The sequence below is a fragment of the Thamnophis sirtalis genome, unplaced genomic scaffold (genome assembly GCF_051295495.1).
Source record: "Thamnophis sirtalis isolate CommonGarterSnake01/CBP01778 unplaced genomic scaffold, rThaSir2_p1.2 scaffold_4, whole genome shotgun sequence".
Classification (NCBI taxonomy): Eukaryota; Metazoa; Chordata; class Lepidosauria; order Squamata; family Natricidae; genus Thamnophis; species Thamnophis sirtalis.
Genome location: NW_028261384.1, coordinates 51,671,488 through 51,699,192, shown reverse-complemented (window position 1 = coordinate 51,699,192; position 27,705 = coordinate 51,671,488). Strand labels below are relative to the sequence as shown.

At 41.6% G+C, this 27,705-nt stretch overlaps 1 protein-coding gene across 5 annotated transcripts in view; it reads left to right on the top strand.

Annotated features, from left to right (window-relative positions):
• TCAIM (T cell activation inhibitor, mitochondrial) overlaps nt 1-27,705 on the top strand; it is a 90,321-nt gene that overhangs the window by 12,023 nt on the left and 50,593 nt on the right. For 4 of the 5 annotated variants that reach the window (XM_087712901.1, XM_014068759.2, XM_014068758.2 and 1 more), the window contains 5 exons: nt 1,214-1,311; nt 2,014-2,105; nt 2,968-3,200; nt 6,423-6,554; nt 12,927-13,636. In XM_087712901.1, coding sequence (XP_087569027.1) covers nt 1,214-1,311; nt 2,014-2,105; nt 2,968-3,200; nt 6,423-6,554; nt 12,927-13,152 — 781 coding nt within the window. In that variant the 3' untranslated portion in view covers nt 13,153-13,636. Of the gene's footprint in view, nt 1-1,213; nt 1,312-2,013; nt 2,106-2,967; nt 3,201-6,422; nt 6,555-12,926; nt 13,637-27,705 lie in introns of those variants that run through there. The other variant, XR_015696369.1, reaches the window with a different exon arrangement.

The following is a 27,705-nucleotide window of genomic DNA, read 5'->3' as shown; positions in this document are numbered from 1 at the left end:
CAGTAGTGCTTCATTCAAACAGAAAGCGAACCTTTGTTCTATGTTCCCTTGAAAGTGGACCCACCCACCTGCACCTGGGGTATACATACCTTTATTTCAGCTTCTGAAGCCCAGCTAATCTGGGGCAGCAGCTTCAATTGCCGCTCCTCAGCTCTTTTCCTTTTTTTCTCAGTATTTTTCGGTCAATTGCGTACGCAAGGCGCACACTCACCGAACCAGTAGTAACACCGGTAGCAACCCACCACTGATACATGCTTATATACATACATAGTTATCTGTACCCCCAGATACTTAATACTGTTGACCACTTCTACAGCTGCATCCTTGATACTGAGTGGAGTATGACTATGCTGGCTCTTTCTAAAATCTATGATGATCTCCTTTGTTTTATTAACATTTAGAACCAGGTTACTTTTATTGCACCAAGGCCTTTACCTCTTCTCTATAAGCATCTTCATTGTCATCCCAGATAAGACCCACCACTGCCGTGTCATCTGCATACTTCACCATGTGATGCATAGCATATTTGGCACAGCGGTCGTGGATTATAAGGTGAATAGTAGTGGACCCAAAACACAGCCCTGTGGGGACCCTATACTCAAGGAGATGGAATTGGAATGTGCTGGCTGCCACATGGGCTCCTCCTGCACATGGCTGCTGGTGCTGGTACTGCTGCTGTGAGGCAGTTGTAGTGTGGATGGCCTGGCTGCAGGGTCCCTGAGGTAAGCTGGTGTATGTATGTGGCAGTTCTACCCCCCCACCTCGCCACAGTTCACCTCCTGTAGGTACTGTGAGCAACTAGACGGAATGGGCAGCCGTGCAGGTGCTTAAGTAGGGCTTATTTTAGGGGTAGGGGTTATATTGGGTGCACATGCAGAAAACATGCTAGGGCTTATTTTTGGGATAGGGCTTATTTTTTATGGAAATGGAGTAGTATAAGTAGTAACTATACTGATGCAGACTACTGATATAGTCTAATTCATTGTTACTATTTAAATAGAAGAAAACTTCCTAAACAATCATTTTGACTTATTTTTTCTCATTGTTTAAACTTTCCCTTTAATATTTAAATCTGATAAAGAAAGTGCATGGTATGAAATTGGAATTATTTATATTGCAGAAACATTTAAAATACTGTTTTTTCAATCAACTATCAATATTATGTATAGCTGTAAAATTTTCAACTAAATAAAAATTTGAATTGTTTTTTTAGGTGGCAGAGGAGTTGGGGTATTGCTCATCGATGTAGCCAGTTACATAGCCTAAGTCGCTTAGTGCACCAGAATCCAGAAGCACCTAAGCATGCTAAAGGTACGTTTTCCTATTGCAGTTTTCTTTAGTTGTAATTTCATTAACTAAAAGAATTCAGAACATTAAGCCTAATACAAAGCATATTAACACAGACTTAGTAAAACTTTTTTTTAAAGTAGAAATTAGAGCAATATATTTGTCCTAAAGAAACTCCATCTCTCTCTACACCTGTAAGCAGAGTTTTCCTCAGCAGTTTATCTTGAATTCCAATAACTAAGTATATTTACCTTTCCTTACTATAATCTTAACCTGTTTGTCTAACTTAAAACACTTCCACATGGCACTATTTGTACTTTCTATTTCCACTTCTAATTCCTAATCAGTTAATTGTTGTTCTCTTCTGTTAACTTTCAGACTTAGGAAATAGACAGAGAACACCATGAGTCAATTAGTTTTCTTCTAGTTAATCAACAGAGTAAAAAAAAAATCATTCAATTCAATACCCTAACTCTTGGAGCAATGGAATCTCCTAGAATAAAAAATATATTTTTGCTCCTGCTCCACAGAGAAAGAGGATTGAAATACTATTCTGTCTTCCCACCAGCCCATATTATATTTATATATGCTGTACACATTCGACCCACTTTGAAGAAAAAATCTCCATGTATTCAAGAAAGTTTCATTTTCTAGCATACTTGTTCCTTTTTTTGTGAAATGACCATTCCCATATCCACCCTGAACTATGATTTCTCTTTCCAACAGGACAAACAGTGATATTTACAGACCGCTCAGGAATGAATGCAACAGGCTATGTTATGCTAGGAACAATGGACGTTCATCACCATTGGACCAAAGTAGGATTTCTTTTAGTACTCAGCATATGGGTCCCCCTCCCTTCCCCCCTTTCCCCCCTCTGTATCTGTCATCTAACTTATTTATTACCTGAAGTTTATCCACCACAGTAACACATAAAAAACAGTCACATAGTCAAATAATCATTCAAACATAATCTCACCTCTAAACAACCATTTCACACGATAACTGTTCCATTCCAATGACATTCTCTGCAGAGAATGCTCTCTGAAATATTGGTTTATTTATAGAAAGTAAGAAAAATCTGACCAAGTAGATGCAAAAAAATGTTATGTAGAAATCTTAATATAGTTTGATAAATCAGTGTCTATATTTACCATTTAATATGTTTTTTTTTTGTTTAAAGTTAGTTTCAATATGTCTCTTAACCCTGGTAAAGAGGGCAATGTTGGGATGCATCTTTTGTCCAATTGGCTTTTGAACTCTTCCCTTGCTTCAAAGGAAAGCTGACATATGCATCAGCACTTTAGTTAATTGCAAGTATGACTTCTCATGTTTCTGCACATTAATATTATATAGGGCACAAATAATAGAAGTACAAAAATAGCAAATAGAGTATTGTATTTAGTAATACCAGTGTCCCCTGTGTATATTATTTCTTTTGAAAAATTACACCAGCTTTTTTCAACAAGTTGGTAGAAGTGAAAATTGTACAACAAATTCTGGGCAAATTGTGTTGAATATATAACAATGTTCATTATAGTAACATTTAAAAACTGGTGTGTACCTTTTTAAAAATTACATTTAATGCTAACCTATTTTCTAAAAACTGCTTAGTTTGGAAAATTGGAGGAGTGTTTAATCCTGTCATGAACTTTTAAGAAAATCTTTCATTTTGTGCAGATTTTTGAGAGGTTACCAAGTTACTCTACACTGCAAAAAAAAGTGCTATTTCTAGAGGAGCGCATTAGCCAACTTTTGGGAGGCATACAAATAACTTATGTTGAAGAGCTTCAGCCAATGTTGACAATTGAAGAGTATTACTCTATTCTTGACAACTTTTATGATCAAGTGCATAATAAGAGACTTCCATTTCACCCTAATAGTCTGCGTGGATTGCAAATGATTCTAGAAAGGTGTGTATCTAAAGAAGTAGATATTGTTTCCTAGGTTTATCTTTAATGATAGTTATGTTTGTAGTCAGTTGGTTTTTCTACAATACTTATTTTGACTAAGATCAGAGCACATCTGGGGGTGAGGAAATGAGGAGAAGGTACTTGAACATAAGGATATTTCAGTTTCTGCTGTTGGATATAGTTGCAGAAAAGGAGACCCATGCAGGAAGCCACTTAATTTACTGCAAGGGCTGAATCTCATGCTTTAAGAATGGTCCACTCCCCAGGCTGCTCTAGGGATAGTGTGTTCTAATTTATTTCCGGCCCTGAATTATAATGTAGGGGAAAAACACAATAACAATGTTCTGTTTTCATTCAGGAGATTACCCCAATTTATTGTGTTAAAAATTGTGCTTAGTCATCCCCCCCCCCCCCCAGACACCAATTGATATAGTTGCTCCCTGACTCTTGGTGACAAGTCCCTGCAGTTCCCTTGATAATTTTTTTGAACATGACTTCTATAATTTCTGGGGACTCTTAGTAACCAGGGATAAAAACGCATAGCCAAAGTCACCTAGCTAATTTACATGCTTAACATGGGATTAGAATGTACTATAATCTCTCAGATTCTAATCCAGCATTTTAAACACTATACCAAACCGTCTTTTCATTGACTGCATGCATTATAGTTCTGTTGCTCCAGTTCTGTAAAGTGGCAATGAACAGATCATTTGCACAAGGGGAACCATTTCAATCCAAATCACTTTCTTGAATTTCTTGCCATTTCTTTTGACAGTAGCACGTTCACTAGCTCCCTAACTGAACAAAACCCTTTTCTTGAATCTGACATCATATCATAGATCTATCATGCTACACAATTCAGGCAGCAACCATCAGTATGTAATTCCACTCCCTGTGCAAAATATATTTTTATTGAAATTATCACGATATCTTGATATTTTATGTAACAACAGTTTTTCAAGCTTGGACTATCTTTACTATCTTTACTTTTTTTAAAGTGTTGACAAATGAATATTTCTGACTTTTGTAGGTGTTTTTGTATCCAAACCTTACTACTTGCTTCCAAAGTGTTTCCAGAATTTCCAGACCTGTCCTTTTCCTATTATTACTCAGTGTCTTCAGCTGCAGAGCAGTCTTTCTTTGCCTCCCATGAGCTTGTCATCCATCCTTCATGCTGTGATTGTGGTTACTGATGTGGTCTGATTACAAAGATCTCTCTGATTGAAGACAGAACTTTCGATCACTGAACCAATTGTTCTTTCTTATCTGCCCAACATATCATTTTACATAAGCAGCAGAAGTTTTTGTTCCGTTTGATGCAGCTATTTGTAGTAAAATGAAGCTTCAGAACTTAACATTAGTACAAACTTTGAATCAAGACAAGGTTGGTTACTATCATATCTTTCACCCTCTTTAAATGGCAGCCTAATCATGACATAGCTCCACTGGAAAATATTCCTGCGCCATCTATTAGAATATTTCATGTGAAATGCTATAGCTATAATTGGAAGGAAATTTCTTTCCTAATTTTCTTTCTCTCTCTTTCTCTCTCACTCACTTTCTGTCACACAAACAATATATACCTGCATGCATGTACATACTATTATTATTACTTCAGTTCTGTGCTAATCTAACTTAGATATTTTGCATTCATTTCAAATAACAGCAGACCTTTGCTGTTATTCCCATTTTACCTAAAACTTATGTAAAGCTTTTTAATTCATGAATAAGGTCAGTCATAATCTGGAATATCATATTTCTCACCTAATTGACTACATCTGTTTCCATTGCTTTATTTTCTATATTCTATTTCTTTATTTTCCATATCCATTATATTATTTCATTTTAATTCTTTATGTTGGTTCTCTCTTCAGAAGACTATGAGCATATCAAAATATTTTTAAAGTGTTATATTTTGGAAAATACTTAAATAGCAAGAAGTTCTAAAACTTACCATATAATCCACATAAATTAATTTAGCCAACTTTTTCATTTTCAAAAAGAAATCCCGATTTTGCAGAACAGAAATGTATGTTAGCAAGCAGTTTTGTAGTTGAGGACAAATAGAGAGACTAATATTATTAACAAGTTTGGAGACATATAATGTTAAAGGCATGGCTATACCACAAGATACATCTTGAAAGATATGAATGTGTTGAAAATTGGCAGAGTTCTAGTTATGTTAAGTTTTAGGAAATTATTATTAACCTTTTGGGTATCACAAAACTATTATTATGGATGGAATATCTGTGACTATGGTTCAATTGGTTTTGGACATATCATCAGAATATTAGAAACTTGAAGCTTTTTAAATAATAAATGCGTGTGTTTCTGTTCTTTTCTATGTTTAGATCATTTATCCGACTACAGTAAAGTGCATTTATCACTGGGTAATAAGTCTGCAATTGTAACTGAATTTAGAAAAAGTCTCCAATAAATAAAGCTACAGATTTCTTTATAAGGATTTCTATTGCAAAGCTTCTGAAAAAGTATCATTTCAAAACATAGTATTTTATGTATTGAACAATTGTTTTAATTAAAGTCTTTCCTGCTTCAGATCTTTCCTTAAAAATAGAGCAATCAAAAAGTAGTCACTTAAAATGAAGGAAAAACATGCTACAAATAAAAATTATTATAAATCATTTTAAAATAATGTATTTCCTACTTCTCTCTTGTACAACACTCTTCAAACCACATTCCATAGACTGGAATAGCTAGCAATACAAAAACCTTTCCTTGAGTTCTCTATATTCCACATGTTCTCCACAGAGGCATTGAGGGATCACAGAACTTTAAATCAGCCATAAAAATTTCCTAGTATAATTATTTTCTCTTATTCCAGAAATAAACTAGTAGAAGGTCATTCTTTCTGTTAGGGTTACAGAATTACTAAAACATACAATTTTCTGCATGTCCTAAAATACACATCCTCCACTTTATAGTCTTCTAGCCTGCAAAGGTGACTTGGAAGACAGAAAGATTAAAGGATAATTACAAAAGACCGCTAATTATGAAATCAAAGCTGCTAAAGTACTAGAGGTGTAACTTGCTTAATATATTTAATTGGGTGGAGATTATATTGTGGTATTATGTTAAATAATTGCACATTTCCCAAAAATTCTAAAGCGTATTTTATTTTTAATTAAGCCTTTTTGATATGAATGTTACATAATTTTGGCTACAAATAGCAACATCAACTTGTTTGTTCTTTCCTTTATGCAGTGACAGATATGCACCAAGTCTTCATGAACTTGGTCACTTCATCATCCCAGTAGTGTGTGATCTAGTAACTCTCCAGTGGTTTATCATGGACAAAAATCAACAAGCAAGAGAAAAACTGAAAATAAAAGAAGAGTAAGTATTATTCAAAACACACATCCTAGTCTGTATTTAATAACTTGAGAGGTTCCAAGGCAACACTTCACATATGTAAATAAAAATGAATATTAGTCCACAAGATTCTCTTGAACCCAGTTCCTTACGCTCTTTAGTCTTAATTTATAGAGGTGTGTGTGTGTGTGTGTGTGTGTGTGTGTGTATGTTTTCTGAGGTTTTCGCGGGTATTAGTATGTAGGTCTCTAGTTTTTCAGGTTTTCTCCCGCGTAGAATTGGAGATGTCTTGGCGACGTTTCGACGAAGTCTCATTCATCATCTTCAGGCTACTTCAGGCTTGGTGTTTCCAGGAGTAATGTGAGATCTCGGCTGTTTCTTCCTTTTAACTGCCAGTGGGGGTTTGAACTGATTGGGTGGGGGCTTGGCTGTGTCCTGATTGGGTGGAGGTGTGTTCTGTTCTGATTGTTTGGGGGGTTGTGTTTCATGTAAGTGTAGGAGGGGTTTTAAAGAGGCTAATTGTGCATTTGCAGTCTGGCTTCTGGTTCTGGGTCGTGCCTCCTCATCAGTTTGTGTTTTTGTCTGTTTTCTTTGTGGATGTTTGGTGGTGATATTCTGTGTGGCTCTTCTGAGTGTGGGCCTGGTGTCATTCATCATGTTCGGGACTCGTTTATCAATAAGGGCAGGCTTCCAAAAGGCTGGCAGGCGGGAGGTATCGTCCCGCCTGTTCATGCTGTGTGGGCGTTTTTCTATTTCAATTGCTTCTCTGGTTATTCTGGTTATGGTTGAAATGTTCAGCCTTGGCGATAGTTCTAATCTTATTAAAATCAATTTTATGTCCTGTGGCTTTAAGGTGTTGGACCAGGGAAGAAGTTGGTTCCTCTTTTCTGATTGCGTTTTTGTGTTCTTCATTGCGTGCACTTATTCTTCTGTTGGTTTGTCCGATGTATGTGGTGGGGCAGGTGGTGCATGGGATTTCATATACTCCTTGATTTTCTAACTCAATTTTGTCTTTGGGGTTTCTTAGGATGGTGGATATTTTTCGGTCTGTGCAGAATGCTGTCTTGATGTTGTGTTTGCGGAGGATTTTGCTGATTCTGTCTGTGGTGCCTTTTATGTATGGGAGGAGGGCTTTTCCGTTTTCTTGTTCTCTGTCCTGGACTTTAGTGGGGGTTTCTTTTTGGATTAGGTTGGTGATCTTATTTCTTTGGATCCATTGGATGTCAGTACGTTAGTGAGAGTGTGTAGTTCGGTTTTTAGGTGTTGTTCATCAGCTAGGCGTTTTGTTCTGGAGATGAGTGTCTGAAATAGAAAAATGCCCAAACAGCATGAACAGGCGGGACGATACCTCCCGCCTGCCAGCCTTTTGGAAGCCTGCCCTTATTGATAAACGAGTCCCGAACATGATGAATGACACCAGGCCCACACTCACAAGAGCCACACAGAATATCACCACCAAACATCCACAAAGAAAACAGACAAAAACACAAACTGATGAGGAGGCACGACCCAGAACCAGAAGCCAGACTGCAAATGCACAATTAGCCTCTTTAAAACCCCTCCTACACTTACATGAAACACAACCCCCCAAACAATCAGAACAGAACACACCTCCACCCAATCAGGACACACCTCCACCCAATCAGGACACAGCCAAACCCCCACCCAATCAGTTCAAACCCCCACTGGCAGTTAAAAGGAAGAAACAGCCGAGATCTCACATTACTCCTGGAAACACCAAGCCTGAAGTAGCCTGAAGATGATGAATGAGACTTCGTCGAAACGTCGCCAAGACATCTCCAATTCTACGCGGGAGAAAACCCGAATAACTAGAGACCTACATATATATACATACATACATACATACATACATACATACATACATACATACATACATACAATAAATTAATTAATAAGTACTTATTATGTCAATACATATATATAAATCAGATTTAAGGGAATAATAAACTTGAAATATAGTAATTGAAATCAGTGTCAGCCAGTTTTTAAGCAAACCTTGAAACTGAAATTGAAAAAATGTGGAATAGAAAAGACTTTAGAAAGTACTTGAGAAGATAATTGAGAAATACTTCAACTACTATATATTTTGATATTTCTTTAAACTCACTTTTGAAAGAATGTTGCAGGTTATTTACAGTTTGAGAAAGGGAAACTAAATATGATTTTTTTTTAGTAATTCCAAAAATGCAAAGTCATTTCAAAAGCTAAGAATTGATTTGCTATTTTCCTTTGTGTTTTATTTTTTTTTCCATAGAAAGTTTTTATTTTCCATTTTCATAACATATAATCACATGTATACTATTACATAGTCAATATCATGTTGTATTATTAAGTACTTACATCAATTCATCTTACCATCAACTACCAAAGGAAAAAAAAAGAAAAACCCAGTTATTGGCTCTTCTGCTCTCCATACACCATATTTATACCTTATCCGACACTTTCTTCCCCCTCTCTCCTCCCCCTTTCTACATCCTGTCCCTCCATCATTTTCTACTCTACTTCCCCTTCCTTTCTCCTCCTCTCTCCCGTTACCACTCCTCCTTATACACCTCATCTTCCCCCTTCACCCTCTCTTCTATCCCTCTCTTCCTATCTTTCTTCTCTCCTCTGCTTCCCACTCTTCCTCTAATTCACTTGGTGTATTTCAGCTTCTGAGCAAACTCCCTTTTGTGTTGATGGTATTTATAATTCCATTTCAATATACATAAAAAAGAAAAAATAGCAGTATACATGTACAATCATCCAACACCCCTCCTCCAACTTAGTAAACTCCACGCTCCCCCCCTCCTCCCCAGCCCTTCCAACCTTCCCCCACCCTGATTTCCCAGAACCAATACAAGGTATAAATCTTTAACAAAAACAGTTTAAAATATACTTAAAGAGAAAGTAGAAAGTTAATAACATCTTTGAATTCAGCTTAACTCCTCCTTGCTATGCTAACTATAAACAATTTGTATCATTTTTTATCTTAATCATAAGCTATCTGAAATTTCCTAGGGCAATATTTATTTTGAATATAGTCAATCCATTTTTCCCAGTCTCGTTTATATCTCTCATTTGAATTATCCTTGAGATATGCAAATATTTTAGCCATCTCTGCTAAGTTTGTGATTTTCAATGTCTATTCTTGGATAGTAGACAAATCTTCCTTCTTCCAGTATTGCACCACCAACAATCTAGCTGCAGTTATCAAATGCAAAGTCAAGTTAATTTCTACTGCTGTAGAGTCAGTAATTATACATAGCAAAAAATAGGTGGGGGGTAAACTTTATCCTTTTTTTTAAGAACATTTTGCATAATCCATCATATTTTTGTCCAGAATACCTTAACCTTTTTATAAGTCTACCATGTCATTTAATTTATATTGATGTTTTTTCCCAACCCGTAGCAAGGCATTCCCCAGAACATGACCTTTAAAATTCTCATCCACCTCTTTATACAGCAAACAAGCAACCATATACCAAATCATACCCTTCAATACTGAGCACTCCATCCTCTGCTAAATTGATCCAATTGCTTAACATTCCATATTAGAGACTTAGTTACCATCATTAGCCCCCTGAAACTTTTTAATAGCCATCTGAACATCTTGGAATTTAACCTTTGGCCTAGCTCCTCCCACTGCTTCTGATGTAACACCTGTATGCTCCTGAAAAGTGGCTTGTGTACGTTGCTTTCTTAATTCCTATTCCATTCGTCTAGTAACTACGTGGTCTTGTCTTTGTTCTTTAGCTTCTTGTACCTCTGAGAGAACAAGTTGATTCCCCCCTTGTTAATACTTGAGTGGTTTGCTTTCCATCATATCCTTCTTGTTCTCTTTGTCTAGATCTAAAGGAAGGGGGTTGTCCACCCTTCAGTACATTGGTGTAGAAATCTTGTGCCTTCCATACTGTATTGAGGCGATGTCTTTTTCCAAGGTAGCTAAATGTAATGCCGGCTGGTGCGTCCCATCTAAACTATATCTGGCGATTTTTAAGCTCTTCAAAGGCATAGTCTTTCCTAGATCTCAGCATTTTAGGTGGTATCTCCTTCAAGACAGTCACCTCCCGACCCCTGATTTGAAGCTTACTTTTGTAGGATTCCTGTAATAACGTGTTTCTCACATCTCTAGTGGTGAAGTAGACTACTGTATCTCTTGGTAATTGTCTTTGTTTTGCCAGCCAGGAATTAACGCGGTAAACCTTTTCGATTTGCCAATCAAGATTCCCTCCTGACTTTCCCACCATCAATATGCGGACGATACCCAGTTGTATCTGTCCGCCCCGTGCCAACTCAATGAAGCGGTGGACGTGATGAACCGGGGTCTTGAGGCCGTTATGGACTGGATGAGGGCTAACAAGCTTGTACTCAACCCGGAGAAGACCGAGTGGCTGTTGTGTTTTCCTCCCAATAATTCGATCAGTGTTCCATCGCTCAGGCTGGGGGGTCAAATTCTATACCCCTCAGAGAGGGTTCGCAACTTGGGAGTCCTCCTGGACCCACAGCTGACTTTCGACCATCATTTGACGGCTGTGACCAGGGGGGCATTTGCCCAGGTTCGCCTGGGGCGCCAGTTGCGACCCTACCTGAACCGGGAGGCTCTCACAACAGTCACTCGGGCCCTTGTGACCTCTAGGCTGGAATACTGCAATGTGCTCTACATGGGGCTGCCCTTGAAGAGCAACCGGCGACTTCAGCTAGTCCAGAACGCAGCCGCGCGAGTGATTGTGGGTGCACCTCGGTTCACCCACATAACACCTATCCTTCGCGAGCTGCACTGGCTACCTGTTGATCTCCGGGTGCGCTTCAAGGTGCTACTTGTCACTCATAAAGCCCTTCATGGTAGTGGGTCTGCGTACTTGAGAGACCGCCTCCTGCCAATTACCTCCCTGCGACCAATTAGATCACATAGACTAGGCCTCCTCCGAGTTCCATCTGCCAGTCAGTGCCGACTGGCAACTACAAGGAGGAGAGCCTTCTCAGTAGTAGCTCCGACTCTTTGGAACGATCTCCCCGTGGAGATTCGTACCCTCACCACCGTCCAGGCCTTCCACACAGCCCTTAAGACCTGGCTAGCCCTTCAGGCCTGGGGACAAAGATAATTGCCCCCACCCGAATGATGAATGAATGTTGCTTATTATTTTACTTCATGTACTGTATGTGTATTGTTTGTATATCCCTTCCCCTCATTTTATGTAAGCCGCCCTGAGTCCCCTCAGGGAAAAGGGCGGCCTATAAGTATTAATAAATACCTAAATACCATCAGGTCAAAGGCTTCAGAGAGAGTCTGTTTCAGGTTCTCTTGTGTATTTTCAGGGAGGCCCCTTATCCTTAAAGCAAATTCCATTTGCCTATACTGTAGCATTATGATTTCATTTTCTGCTGGACCGCCTCCACCTTCATTACCAAGTTCATATTAGAGTCACTAAGATCTTCTAACTTTTCTTCAAGTTCATATTCATAACTAGTTAGCGAATTCAGAGTCATCAGAAAGTCCCTTCTAATCATTTGGTTACAAGTCATAAGTTCTTCAGACATCTGTTTGTTAGAAGCAGCTATCTCTTCCTTAAGTTTTGCTTCCATTGTAACAGCATGATTTTTTAACGCATCGATTAATTCCTTCTGCAGAATTTCCCTTGTCAGGGGGTCCCCTGCAGAAGTAGAGGGGAGTAATGATTGTAATTTAGCAGAAGGAGCTGGTGAATTTCCGGCACTTTTCGATGCGGGGGGAGGAGGGGGGGAAATTTTTGCTTAGAAGCCATCTCAAGTTTAATCTTCTTTAGTCAGTTAAAAAGTCCAAGCAGTCCAATTATGCAGTAATTGCTATTTGGTTTGATAATAAATCACTTCTTGGTAATACATCACTTTTAGGCTTCGCAAAAATTCTATCCGAGTCACGCCCCTCCTACACAGCTCGGCGCCATTTTTCATAGAACTTTCAGCAAGTAATTAGCAGAAGGAATTCTTTGCAGATGGAACTAAGGATTTATACATATAATTAGATGTTCACCAATATTGATTCAGCTCGGCTTGAAGACTATAGTAAATAATTTGTGCTGAGGATGAGCGAAAACCTTCATTCTGCAACAAAAGGCAGAATGAATCCTGGCTCAGAGCTGCCATGCTGCAGCCGGTGCCCTCCCCCTTCCTCCCAGCGTTTAGGCTGAAAGGGCTAGTTGGAGAGCTTCCGATGCATAGTTTCTCACCTCTCTCTTCTAAGCCCGAAGAGAGGGTAAATAAACTGCTAAACAGCTTGATAGATTGCTGTTTAGACAGTTTAACGATGCCAAGATTCCAGAGCTGTTAAAAATAACAACCCCCTGTCAGGCTCTGCCCACCGGAAGTCTCGTGTTTTATATTATTAAGGTGTACATGGGGTGTTTACAATTTCAGGTCCATACTACTAGAAAAGAAGCTGATCAAGGCTGCCACAGAAAAATTTTGTCTTCGACAGCTATATAAAGAACCCAGTGTTTCCAGTGCACAGATGATTCATTCATGCAGCAATCTATTAGAAGAATCATTGCCATATTTGCAAGGTATGCATCTCTGCATTTCCCATTTCTTTTCTGTTCTGCAAGATGGAGATATCTGTATCCCTTGGAACTGGAAAAACTGAAATGCTGCTATACTCAATGTAAAAGAGAACAAATGTTATTTATGCATTGGTATAAATTTCTAAATTGGATATTTTGTGAAGTAAATTATGAACAAAAATTCCATGCCAGTATTAGGAAGCAATGCATAACATTTCCTTGGATTTTTCTGCTGTTCAGAAAAGTATTATGTCTGCGGGGGGGTTGTTTTTTTTGTGCGTGTGTGTGAGACTATATATTTAAAGAGGGTTGAATCTCTCCATTGTTGCATATGACTGGGTTTCAAGACTGTAATAAAACTGTATAATGGGGAATGAGGTATAGAAACTTTGAATGTAATCCAGGTAGCACACAAATGTGAATCTTACGTGTGTGTGTATGTGTGTACATACATACATACATACATACATACATACATACATACATACATACATATATGCTGGTGTTGTTGTATTCGGGTCTTTTCCTGTGTAACCCGAATACAACAAGACCAGCATACCTACACCCATGAAATACATGTATATACATATACATGTATATGTATATGTGTATGTATGTATGTATGTATGTATGTATGTATGTATGTATGTATGTATGTATATATATATATCCCATGTAATACATGAACATATGGATTTCAGTATGCACAAATTGTGTTTGGAGAAGTCTGAAAGATGGTAATTGAAATTATTCTGTGATGCAAATGTTCTTGAAAATAAATATTTCTGCAACACCCTAGTGGTAAATATTACTGATATACTGTATTTATTTTGCACAATTATTGTACACCTTGTTTGAGAAAACTTTATAAAAGTTTGTTTAAATGCTTTGTCTTTTAGATCTTGCATTTTATATTTTTCATGTAAACAAAAGTAGCTCTATATATGGTCAATTCTTTCTGAACATGAATTTAAGCATTTCTGCTTTTGATTAAGATATTAATATGTGCTTCTTTGTAACTACTTCAGTAGATATTCCTTGGGACTTTTGGGTCAGTTTACCTCATGCCTTTACAGAGCGCAGCCACTGAGGACCTATTAGCCTTGCTGCAATTCAGTCATATATTTTTCATTTCTGATCCAGGTTGATTAGGCCTGACAAGCCTTCTGGGCAGCCCTGATATATTTACATGCTACTTCATCAGTAATGTACACTAGACTAGGTCCTTACAGAATAATCTGCATAAATGATTGGATGCAATGTAAAAGATACTTGAGAAAAACATTTTAGGATCCCCTATGTCAGAAGAGAAAGCCATTTGTGCTAATTGGGGTCTTTTCCTGCTAGGCATCAGAGGTGGGCATGTTCTGTGCACATGGGCAGTGAACCGGCAGCAATGCCGGCAGCAACGCACCCCTACTAGGTATACAACCTAGTGCGGAGAGTCACCTTACATGGAAGTTCCCAGTGTTTGGAACTAGGATGAATCTGTGGGAAGGTAAAAGCATGCTGAGCCCATGTTTTATGATCTTTAGATAGATTACTATTTCCCAATTGAGTTCTCTATTTTTCAGACACGCTGAGCCACAATTAACATCCTGACTGAAGTTGACAGAAATTGAAGGCCACTCAGTTTTGCACAGGTTAGGAAAGGCTGACATACATGAATAATTCACAAGTAACCCAATTATGGCCCTGCAGACTTTTGCATTCCAGCTTGCATCAACCTCAATGTACAAATACATTGGCTAGGGTAACAGAGACATAAACATCTGCATTGCCCAGAGTCCACAAATTGCTCATTCCTAGATAGTGATATGTATCAGATCAATAGCAATCTTACCAACTGATTTTGCTAGCATGAAAAGAGAACCAACAGCAATTGTTTGCTAAGAGATTGTGACATATTTCTTCTTATCTGAGTTTATGTATGACTTACCTAAAAAAGAGAGACTTTGATAAAAGTGTGCATACAAACAGTATTTGAATAGACCACACTATTTTAAATATTATTGAACTAAAATGTTAAAGTTGTTTTAATTTTAATCTTCTCAATAACTTTCATAAATATGCATTTACAAGTTGTTTAAAATGGATGACTATCTTGATGAAAACGCTGAATAAAGACGGAAAAAAGACAGATGTTAATTCCTACAAATGATGGAGAGCCTTCGTCCTAAGTAAGGCTGTTGATCTCGCAGATTCTCAAAAAACAATCCTAAACTTCAGGATACAGCTTTTACTGTTACTTGGTGTTATAATCTGAGTCTTTACAGACCTTTGCCAAAATGTTTATCTGACTCACAATGAGATCTGTGTATTCTAAACATAAAGCAGAACCTTACAATTATGAGTGAGTATGTTACATTTTTATGGCTGAATTCTTCTAGTAAAAATAGATTATAAAAGTCTTCATTGTGCAGTCTGCCACACTATGCTTGTTTCCTAGCAGAGGCTGAGTAACTATTTTGTTTGCAATATTTCAGTCTGGCAACAATAACAAAATTGCAGAAAGAAAGAAGATGATTTGTTAGACACTTTGAAATATAATGGTATATAATTTCTGGATTGCATTATGGGAAATTATAATTTCATAATGACCGGTCATTATGATCTCAGAAATCATGCTGTAGTGTATTAGAACAGGAAGATAATAATGTGGACTTCCATCTTCACAAGCTAAGAAAGCTTGTGAAGACCCAACTGGTTTAAGGAGTCTGTTATGTTATTCCTGACCTTATCAGAAGAAGGCGAACTTTCCAAAAGAATACTGGAAGAAATCCCAGGTAGGACTAACATTGCAAAGTAGAGACCTGGCTAGGAAAAAGTCATAGGTGGAGTCCAGTCCTCCTTTCTGTATTCTTGTGCCAAGTTTCTTGCTGCCTCATCTTCTGAAAATCAACCTTAAGGTATTGATATAATATCTAATTTTTTTAGAGAACGATATTGCTGATAGTGCCATTTTCAGGAGGAGATTTTACATTAACCATATTTTTAATTGTGTTCTTAGTGCTGCTAAAACTTCAAAAAAGATAAGTGTGTATTATTTAAATGCCTATCAATGTTTCCTAAAATGATTTTATCTTACAGCTTCAGATTATCAAAGCTAAAAAGTCAAAACCTAATTTTTCTATAGTCTGTAGATTGTATTATGTTGTAGCATTCTAGTCATTAAGTTCATATGGAAAACAATTGTCTCAAATAGTCTTTTAGCGATCTCAAAGGTAGAAGAATTCATACATAATGAAAAGCAAGGATGCGGTAAACAAATACCCTGCTGATTTGGTGATTCACAGCAAAGAAAATGGAAAGTATTACTGGGAGAGACTTCCTAGAGAGCTTTTATTACAAAGCTGAGCCTAGATGCTCTAGGGAAAACAAAATTAGATGTGAGGATATAGCCATTCTCAGTTTATTATTTATGTTGTTATCCAGAACTTTAGTATCTTAGAATTCTTTATTGGCCAAGTGTGATTAGACACACAAGGAATATGTCTCCGGTGCATAGGCTTTCAGTGTACATACAACAATAATAATAGATCATTATCATAGTCCTTGGGAAAAATACATCATAAAACACTAGATACAACACTTGATAGCCATGGATACTAAATAAGCAATCAACATAAATCATATTAGAATACTAATTAAAATTTAAATCATAAGATATAAGCAGAAGTTATAGCCATAAGAAGATAAGGTAATAGGGAAGATGAGAAAAATGATGGTAATACTGCCTTTCTAAATAGTGTTGTGGGTATTAGTTGTTCAGCAGAGTTATGACATGGGGAAACTCCTTGTGTCTGGTTGTTCTGACTTGCAATGCCCTATAGCAGTGATGGCTAACCTTTTTCCCATTGCGTGCCAAAAGCGGGGGGAACAAAAGGGGGTCGTGCATGGGCATGCCCACACCCATAATGCTATGCGCGTGACCTCCTGCTTTTGGCCCGTGATGGATCTGTTTTTCACTCCCCAGACTCCAGAGGCTTTCTAGGAGCCTGGGGAGGGCAAAACCACCCCCCCCCCCAAGGCCCTCAGGACGTTTCCCTGAAGCCTCCAGAGCACGAAAAACAGCCCTAGGGAGAAACCGGAAGTCCATTCCCAAATTTCTGGTTTGCCCATAGGGCCGTTTTTCGCGCTCTGGAAATGTTGCAGTTGATCATATTTTAACATAATGCTCTATATTTTGGGCTCACAACGCAACGAAGTGTTACATAGCAGTATATATTGTTGTACAGGGAAAAGTAAAAGAAAATTTAAAGAGCATAAGTGCATTTATATAGTGCTTAAAAATTTGTGAATTCTTTTGAATTTTAAATATTTCTTTATAAATACGATCTAAACATGATTTGGAAAAAGCACCATTGTATATCCACAGGAGCACTGCCCCAAATACAATGTTGCAATTATAGGACAGATTCAACAACTGGGGCCCCTTTGGGTTATTGTTTTAGAGATATTTCCTTACCTAAACAAATAAACAGAATGAACATTGCAAAAAAATGTATGTGAGCAGGAGCTTCCCCACAGATTTTTCTTGTGAGAAGGAGGCAGTGAGCATCAGAAATCTTTCATTCCTTCCTCCTTTCTCCAGTGCACTGCTCGGAGAGTCCAAGCGTGGGTTAACACAGCCTATCTGCCCTAGGACTGAGTGATGTTTTTTCTTGACCACGCCTCCTTTTGCCTCTTCATATTCAGTTTAAAAACTCAGTCCGCCCGTTGGGACTGTTTTGGGAGTGCTCCAGTCCAAGGACAGATAGACTAGGGTATTTGATCCCGTTTTGACCACCTTTCATCCTAATTGTCGAAGATCAGAAGTATTTGCAGTGAAGGTTTGAGTGAATCGCTGAGAGGCTTTCCGGGCTGGCCCTGCCTTCCGCTGGTCACAAGTGGCTCAGGGCGCAGAGATTGCTTGTCCCGCAGCCACTGGCGAGTGAGGGGGGTGGGGAGCGTGTCTGTGTTCCGTAATTGATTCCCCCGACCGTATTTCGACCAAGGCCTTGCGGGCGTTTGCCGCTGGCTTCGCAGCCCTCTCATCTGCCTGGCGCCTTTTTGTCAAGTGACTGTGGACTTGGGAGGAAGCTGCACGCGCATCCGCTGCCATTTTAAATCATTCAAAAGGGCCTGTCGTCACGTGTGGACGTTCAGGAGCTCTGAGAAGCAAAGAACGAAGAATCAGGCCGCGAACGGACTTTCCGACCTTCCTCTCAGCCACAGAGTACTGCCGAGGGCACGGGGCTACTCCGGGGCGCCAGCTAGCCTTTTCCCCTCCTTCAGTTAATTCTCGGGGAGCCAAGGGTGGTGGGGCAGAGGAATCCGTCCATCAGGCGGCCCTCTCTCTCCCGCAATCTCTGCGATCACACTTGAGCTGGCTGGCCAGCGTGGGTGCCCGTCCTTGCAACATCGCCATTACCTCTCACCCAGGCAGCATGGCTGAGGAGTGCAGGGAGGTATAAGAGGAGGTGGCAGGGCCCTCCAGCAAGCGAAGCAGGTTGGATACAATCCCCAAAAAGGGGAAAGGGAGTAAGGGCACCAGTAATAGGTCACCCCAGAAATCTTCAGGGCATCCTGACGTGACCAGTGAGACCTCTCGACCCCACAAGGTGGCATAGCCCTCAGTTCCTCACCACCACAGGAGTCTCCTTCTCCAAATTACGGGGACCAATCTCCAAGGGGCAGTAGGTCTCCCTCTATGGATGGGTCTGAGTCCAGAGATCCTTCACCAGAGGCCTCCTGGGCTACCCTGATTCACCCAGCTCTTCTATCAGGGAAGAGCGGGACTCCTTCCAGGACACCTTACCTGGGGAAGGGGATTCCAGCTCAGGCAGGACTAGGCGCCATAGGCACACCAGCAACAGTCGCCTGAAGGAGGGCAAAAGCCCAGCACTGTCTGCAGAAATGAGGGAGGTGATCTCTCTAGCTATCTCCCAGGGCATAGCAGAGGGCATCAAGCAGAGGGATTCTCATAAAACACAAACCAAAATCAAGCATCAGGCCAAGGCCTCCACATCTAAGGAGTCAGCCTCTCCCTCATCCTCTTCTGAGTCTGACTCCTCTAATTCCGAGGAGGAAGGGGGCGAAGTTTCGTACTCTCTGAGGACGAAGATCTTTCCCTAGACAAGCCAGCCTTCACTGGCCTTTTTAAGCCATCGCTATTTAAATCTATTCTGCACAAGGTCATGACGGCAACTGAGTTAGGTTCCATCCCCATATCAGATTCTGGCCAAGGGTCATCGTCTTCCAAGGACCATAAACATGGCCTTTTCAAGGAAGCAGTTCCCACTCAGGAACTTATTCCGGTGCCTGACCTATTTATGGACGTGGTCCAATGTCAATGGTTCCAGCCTGGCACCTTAACCAACCCCAGTGGGGGGAACAAGACCCTTTATGCTGTGGATGCAAAAATGGAGGAGGCCCTGAAATTTCCAGAGGTAGATGCTCCAGTGATGTCTCTCACCTCCACTTCCAACTTGCCTGCTGATATTTTAGAAGGTCTGAAGGCCAAGGATAAGAGGTCGGAAAAGGCTTGCCACAAGACACATATGGCGTCCGCCTGGGCCATTAAGGCGTCCCCCTCTGCCTCGTTATTTACCAGGGCATCCTTATTCTGGCTGAGACAACTCAGATCCAAGCCTCCCCCTAGGAAGTCTAGGTGGCATCATGAGCTTACCAAAATTATTACAGCTATTGAATACTCAGCAGATGCTTCTCTGAATGCAGCGAAGTTCGCATCGAGAACTCTAGCCTCCAATATCACTTCTCGCCGCCTCCTGTGGCTTTGCTACTGGCAGGTCGAGATGAAAGCCAAATGGAAGTTGGCATCTGCCCCCTTCAAAGGGGGACACCTTTTTGGGGAGGCCCTGGACAAGTTTGTCATCGAAACCAAAGACAAACGAAAGGTCCTCCCGGCCACCTTGAAAAGAAATGACTGTAAGGGCTCTGGCTCTTTCCGTAAGCAACCCTTTCGGAGCCAGGAGGCAGGCCACGCTACTCCTTCATCCTCCTACCAGAGATCTTTCCAGCAGAGGGGAGGATAGACACCAAGATAGGTCCTCCTTCGGGTCTCATGCCAGGCAAACTCAGTCTTCTTTTCGGAAGCCATTTCATGGGGCAACCACCACAATAACAACTCTCACCCCTTTTGCAGGGGGAAGTGACGGTCACAGGGTTCCTCCCATAGGGGGTCGGTTGCAACTGTATGCCAACAGGTGGGAGGAGATAACATCGGACAGGTGGGTCCTCAACACCATCAGGAAGGGGCTTATCCTAAACTTTCTGACCTTCCCTCAGAGGAAGTTCATCTGCTGCCCTACCTCCAAGAACCTAGAAAAGAGGGACCTCATGCGGGTGGAGATCCTCCATCTTCTGCAGATAGAGACCATAGAGCCAATTCCAAGGGACCAGGAGGGGAGGGGCTTCTATTCCATCCTCTTCCTGATCCCAAAGAGCTCAGGGGGGTGGAGGGCCATCTTAGACCTCAAAAGCCTGAATCAGCATCTGGCTTACAAGAGGTTCAAAATGCAGTCTCTCCACTCCATCCTAGATTGCGTGAGGAAGGGGGATCTATTGACCTCGATAGATTTAAAAGAGGCCTACCTGCATGTCCCCATCCATGCTGCCCACAGGAGTTCCTGAGGTTTTGTTCCGAAGGGAAGCACTATCAATACAAGGCGCTCCCCTTCGGGCTATCATCAGCATCCAGAACATTTACCAAGATCCTGGCGGTGATAGCGGCCTATCTCTGCAGCCAAACTATCCGTCTGGAATGTTATTTGGATGATATAATTATTCATTCTGTCACACCAGAGCAGGCTTGACGCGATGTTACACTGACTGTGAAGACGCTGCAACAACATGGCTTTTTTGTCAACATCCACCCGCATACAACATCTGGGTGCAATCATCGATTCCAACTCCTACCAGGTATTTTTGTCCCCAGACCGCCTGACCAACTTGAGGAGCAGAGTGAAGCACTGCTGTCAATCCAGGTCGGTGCCCATCGTCCAGCTGTCCCAGCTCTTGGGGATCATGATCTCCTGCTTGAAGGTGGTTCCTTGGGCCCGTCTGCATGCCAGGGAACTGCAATGGTTTCTCCTTCCAATGCAGAGAGCGAAAGTCAGCAATTCCCACAGGCGAGGACGCCTCCCCCGGAAGGTGACCGATCCTTGGCCTGGTGGAGCTCCAAGGCAGTCACAAAGGGCTGTCTATTCAAGGAGCCAGAAAGGGTCGTCGTGACCACAGACGCCAGCCTTCTGGGGTGGGGCGCCCACTGTCAAGGTCAACTTGCCCAGGGCCAGTGCTCTCAGAGGGAGGCTGCCAACAGCATCAACTGGCTAGAGCTGAGGGCAGCCCGACTCGCGCTTCGGAGGTTTGCAGGACTAATAAAAGGGACTCATGTACTGTTAATGACAGACAATGTGGCAACAAAAGCCCATATAAACAGGCAGGGGAGCACCCATTCAAAGGGTCTCATGCTCGAGGCAGAGGCTCTGGGCAAGTGGGCGGAACAACATCTGGCTTATCTCAGTGCAGATCACATCTCCGGAACCAGCAACCTGGAGGCAGACTGGCTGAACCGACAGCGCATCAACCACTCGGAGTGGCGCCTACGCCCGGACCTGTTCCAATAGATCGTGCGGAGATTTGGCAAACCACAAGTAGCCCTCTTTGCCACACATTCCAACACACAACTGCCATGATTCTTCAGCCGTTACCACTCACTGTTGGCAGAAGGGACGAACGCACTGAGGTCCAAGTGTTATACGCGTTCCCTCCTCTGCCCCTCATTCCTCAGGTAGTGGCCAAACTGCTGACTGAACGGGCCGAAATTCTTCTGGTGGCACCGTTCTGGCCCAGGAGGCCCTGGTACACAGATCTTGTGAGTCTTTCCATTCAGAGACTGTGGCGCATTCCTCAGGACCAAGTCTTCCTCAGCCAAGGGGCCATCAGTCATCTGGACCCCCAGTGGCTGCAACTAGCTGTCTGGCACTTGAGGGGGAACTCCTGAGGAAGCAGAACATCTCTGACAAGGTCATATGAACGATACAAGCGTCCAGGAGGCCCTCCACTACCAGGATCTACGATGCCACCTGGGCTGCCTTCTCAGCATGGTGCAAAGCTAGAGGCATTGTGGACTTTTCAGCCTCGATCCCTCAGACCCTGGACTTCCTGCAGGAGGGTCTAGATAAAGGTCTGGCAACCAGTACACTTAGACGTCAGGTGGCAGCACTGTCTACCATACTAGCCAGGGGATCCTCTCGTTCTCTGAGTCAACACCCTCAGATTAAGAGTTTTCTCAAGGGCGCAGCAAACATCAGTCCTCCGACAGTCCACCGGTACCCTTCATGGGACCTCCTGTTTGTTTTAAAGGCTCTGACAGGCCCTCCATTTGAGCCCCTACGCACGGCTACTCTACGCCACCTAACAATCAAGACTGACTTTCTGGTGGCTATCACTTCTGCATGCAGGGTGTCCGAACTGGCGGCTCTTTCTGTCAGGGAGGACTTGTGCGTGGTTCACCCCGACAGGGTTATACTGAGACTCAACCCTTCATTTACCCCAAAAATTAACTCTCTGTTCCATAGGTCAGAAGAGATTATATTGCCTAACTTATGCCCTAGGCCTTCTCACCCCAGGGAGCATGAATGGCATAAGTTGGACGTGAGGCATGCCATCCGTATTTATGTAAAGAGAACTAAGGAATTCCGTCGTTCAGAGGCGTTTTTCATCTCCTTCCTCCCTGGGTCCCTCGGCCGCAAGGTCATATTGCACACCGTTGGTCGTTGGCTGCGTGCTTACATCAAGCTAGCGTATGAGCATCAGGGCAAGACGGCTCCGTGCTGGATCACCGCACATTCTACTAGAAGTGCGGCAGCGGCCTGGGCAACCCAGGCATCTATTCTGGACATTTGCAGGGCGGCCACGTGGGCTTCCCCCACTGCCTTCATTAAAGACTATAGAATTGACACCTTTGCCTCAGCCGAAGCCTCCTTCGGAAGAAGGGTATTACAAAGAGTAGCTGAAATTCCAGAGGCTCCGGTTCTTCCCCACCCTGGGACTCAATAGCTTGGGCACGTCCAACGCTTGGACTCTCCAAGCAGTGCACTGGAGAAAGACCGGTGGCTTACCTGAACTGTCGTTCTCGGGGCACTGCGAGGAGAGTCCAAACCCACCCGGGGTGTTTTTCTGACATTCTGTGTCTGTATTATTGATTGTGGACATTTATCTGACTGTCGTCCTTTCGCTTTTAAACTGAATATACAGAGGCAAGGGGGGGCGTGGTCAAGAAAAAACATCACTCAGTCCAAGGGCAGTTAGGCTGTGTTAACCCACGCTTGGACTCTCCTCGCAGTGCCCTGAGAACGACCATTCAGGTAAGCCAATGGTCTTTCCTCCCTCCTTCCTTTCTTTTCTCCCTCTTCATTTATTCTTTTCTTTCTCCATTTTTCCTCTATCCTCTTTTTCGTACTCTTTATTTCCCCCCTTCCCTCTTTCCTTCCTTCTTCCCTCTCTCTTCCTTCATTTTTCTTCCTTTTCTCTTTCATTCCATCTTTCCTTCCTTTTGTTGTTCCTTCGTTCCTCTTTCCCTTCCTTTTTCTGCAATGCGCTCTACATGGGCCAGCCCTTGAAGAGTATTCGGAGACTTCAACTCGTCCAGAACGCAGCCACGCGAGCGATTGTGGGTGCACCCCGGTACACCCATGTTACACCTATCCTCCGCGAGCTGCACTGGTTACCGATCAGTCTCTGGATACGCTTCAAGGTGCTAGTCGTAACTTATAAAGCCCTTCATGGTATTGGATCTGGGTACTTGAGAGACCGCCTGCTGCCAATTACCTCCCACAGACCCATTAGATCTCACAGGGTTGGCCTCCTCCGGGTGCCATCTACCAGCCAATGCCATCTGGCTATTACCTGGGGGAGGGCCTTCTCTGTGGCAGCTCCGGCCCTCTGGAATGAACTCCCCGCAGGGATTCGGACCCTCACCTCTCTCCAGGCCTTCTGAAAAGCCGTCAAAACCTGGCTTTGCCGGCAGGCCTGGGGGTGATGAGTTCCCTCCCCTCTCGACATGTATGGTTGTGCGACTGTTGCTTACTTTTATTATTGTATTTCGTTTTTATGTTCCCCTTTTTCCCCTTTGAATTGTTCGCCGCCCTGAGTCATCCCGGAGAAGGGCGGCATACAAATAATAAAATTCTATTCTATTCTTCCTCTTCCTTCCCTTTCTATCCCTTCTCCTTCCTTCCCTCCTTCCATTCTCCCTCCCTTTCTTTTCTTTCTTCTTCTCTCCTTCATCTTCCTGCCTTCCCTCCTTCCTCTTCCTTCCAAGTTTTCTTCCTTGCTTGTGATCCTTCTCTCCCCCTCCCTCTTCCTTTCCTTTCTCCCATTTTCCTTCCCTTCCCCTTCCCAGAAGATAAGTGATTGATGCTGGATGGTGGAGGAGGCAAAAGGTTGCATGAGTGATTAGGAAGCTGTCAGGAAACATTGAAATTTAGAACTGTAGCAATGTGGCAGATGCATTGAAGCAGCCATAATTTCCCCAAATTTTGTTTGTTTGTTTGTCAAACATGTACAAGATAGCAAATATGAACATAAACATGAACAACGGAAATAAATACAGATAAATGGGGACAGTAAAACAGGGACAATAGGCACACTGTTGCTCTTATGCATACCCCCTTTACGGACCTCTTAAGAATTGGGTGAGGTCCATGGTAGGCAGTTTGAGATTGAAGCTGTGTGGGTTTGAGGCCATAACAACAGAGCCGGCTAGAGCATTCCAGTCATTGACCACTGCTGCTGAAGTTGTATTTTCTGCAATTGAGTTTGAAGTGGTTTACCTTGAGAATTTAGTTTCAACAGTAGTTTGTCGTGCACCACTGAATCAAAGGCTTTGCAGAAGTCTATGTAAATTGCATCTATTGCTTTATCTTGATCAAGATGTTTCTGCCAGTCCAAATGTTTCTGCAGTGTTGCAAATGTTGCAGATTATAAGACACATTTTTTCTAAAACCAAACTGATTGTTAGAAAACAGGTTGCTTGTTTCTAAGTGGAGGATGATGGATTGGTTTATAATTGTTTCCATGACTTTACAGGTGATGCAACATAGTGAGATTGGTCTATAATTTTCTACTAGACTAGGTCTTCATTTTTTAAAATAGGTATGACCATGGCTAATGATCATAGGTCAGGCAAAGAGCTGGTTCTGAAAGATACCTCATAGATTGTGCATAGAGGTTTGGCTAGGGCAGTGGCAAGCTTTTTCAAGAAGTAGCACATAATCCATCAGGGCCAATAGATAAAGATGGCTTTAGGTTACGTAGTGCCATTTCAACGTTATCTACTGTAAAATCAATATATAGTAAATCATTACAATTTGTTATGGAACGACTAGGAAATGGGAGGCAGCAGCCATTGCTGTCAACAAAGACTGAACTGAAGAACATATTGAACATTGGCCATAACAGTTTTATTGTTACAGTCTTTCCTGTTAGGCCGTTTTAGGGGTGGGATAGTTTTCGAGTCTTTAAGTTTGGCGTTTATGAAATTATAGAAGGCTTGAGTGGATTTCGAGTTTAGCAGCTCTTCCTCCTGTTTGCACTAGTGATTGGTACAGTCTGCCTTTATCTGGCGACATAAGGCTTTGTAGCGGTTTTTAAAATTAGCTATGCAGCCACTTTTGTTTTCTTGCCAAAGAGATTTTTTCTTGGATTGTAACTTTCTTATTGTTATGGGAAAATATTTTTTTTTGCTTTAGGGGTTATTATTGGTATGTGTAGATTAATAACTCTATTGATTTTAAGCAAAAAAAGTGTTATAAGGGTCATCTGCAGTATTACAACCTGTAAACAGAAGATGCCAATCAAGTGATGCGAGGTCGGCAGCTATGAGATCATAGTTCTTTAAAGTTCTAATTTGGAGTCCCATCTTTGATTACTGTTGGAAAAAGGTTCTTTCTTGTAGGTCATAAATTGAGTTTAAGATGTTGCAGAATATGAGATCTAACCAATTGTTGAGGCTAGTGCTGTTCATTACCAACTGCTCCAGCCCCAGTCATGACAGCATTGTACAAGGTTGCATGTATAAGTTTGATTGTACATTAATTTAGGGTTCAATTGATAAAAGGCAGTGAGGCCACCAAGAAAGATAAGGGGGTGCGGGCAGGAAGCTACCCACGTTAGTAGTGCAGTTAGTTTGTTCATATGACCAAGGTTGTAATCGGGCTCTATAACATAGTAAGAAACAAAATGTGGTATTTAGGCACAGTTCTCAGACAATGGTCTCAGACCTAGGAATTTTTTATAGAAGATAGCAACAACAACACCCCTACGGTTTTCACGGTCAGATTGGAGAACATGATAGTCACTGTAATAAGGGAGTCTGGAAAGGATAAATTCAACCATGTCTCGCAGAAAAAAAGAAGGTCGAATAGAGCTACATTTAGAAGCAGGAGGAATTCAGACATTTTGTATGTAAGGCTTTTGTCAGGAGTCATGAATTTCCACACATTTGAGGTACCTTGGTTGAAAAATGTGGCCCTCACTGTTTCACCCTGCTAAAAGTTACACAAATATTTTAGTAGTATACACAGTGGTATTTTGACACTCGATTGGTTTGAAAATCATTGAACTTGGTACTCAATGCATTTTGATGTGAAAATTTTGTCTCAATGTTCATTGTTTGCTTGGTACTCAATGCAAAAGTTAGAATTTGTTGGTGTTGGCTGCCTTGTGACTCACTATATTATTTTTTACGAGAAAAATTTGTTTGGTACTCATTGTTTTTGGTACTAATTGCACCTCCCGGAGTACTGAGTACAATGAGTACTGAGATATTACTATTATTAAGAGGTTATATGGGCTTTTAAAATGCCACTGTTTAAATATCTGGTTAATACAAGCATGCAGCTATAAAAATAAGAATATAAAACCATGCAGCTCTTTGAAAATGGACCGAAACTGAAATAACTAAAAAGCTGATGAACAAAATCTGGAATCCATGTAATAACTCCTATTGCAAGGACAAACTGGACAAGTTCAAAAGCACATAATGAACAAAAAGCCAATAATTCCATCAAAACTGTATTGAAAAATTGTTATTGTCTGAGTCCCTTTTTGTGAAATGGGGCCTTGGAGTTCAGGTGAGCCTTTTTGTTACGTACCTGTCTCCCTGCTACGTTTCATTGGCCCTGCCAGAGCTGCTGGATGTGTTAGCTGGATTGGCGGTTGATTTCCCCAGGCTTATGATCCTGGGGGATTTCAATCTGCCTTCCATTGGCGAGACAACTGAGTCAGCTCGGGAGTTCATGGCTTCCATGATGGCTATGGACCTAACTCAGTTAATTCAAGACCTCACTCATAAGGGGGGACACACGCTCGACCGGATTTTTGTCTCTGGGCAGTGGATGAATGATCTAGATTTAGGGGATATTTCTATCCAACCCTTGTCATGGTCGGATCATTTCCTCATCAGGTTTGACTTCCATACTGCTACCCCTCACCGTAGGGAGGCGGAACCGACTAGATGGTTCCGCCCCAGATGCCTGATGGACCCTCAAAGGTTCCTGATGGAGCTTGGGACTTTTCCTGAATCCCTTGCTCACAACTCAACTGAAGCCCTAGTGGAAGCCTGGGAT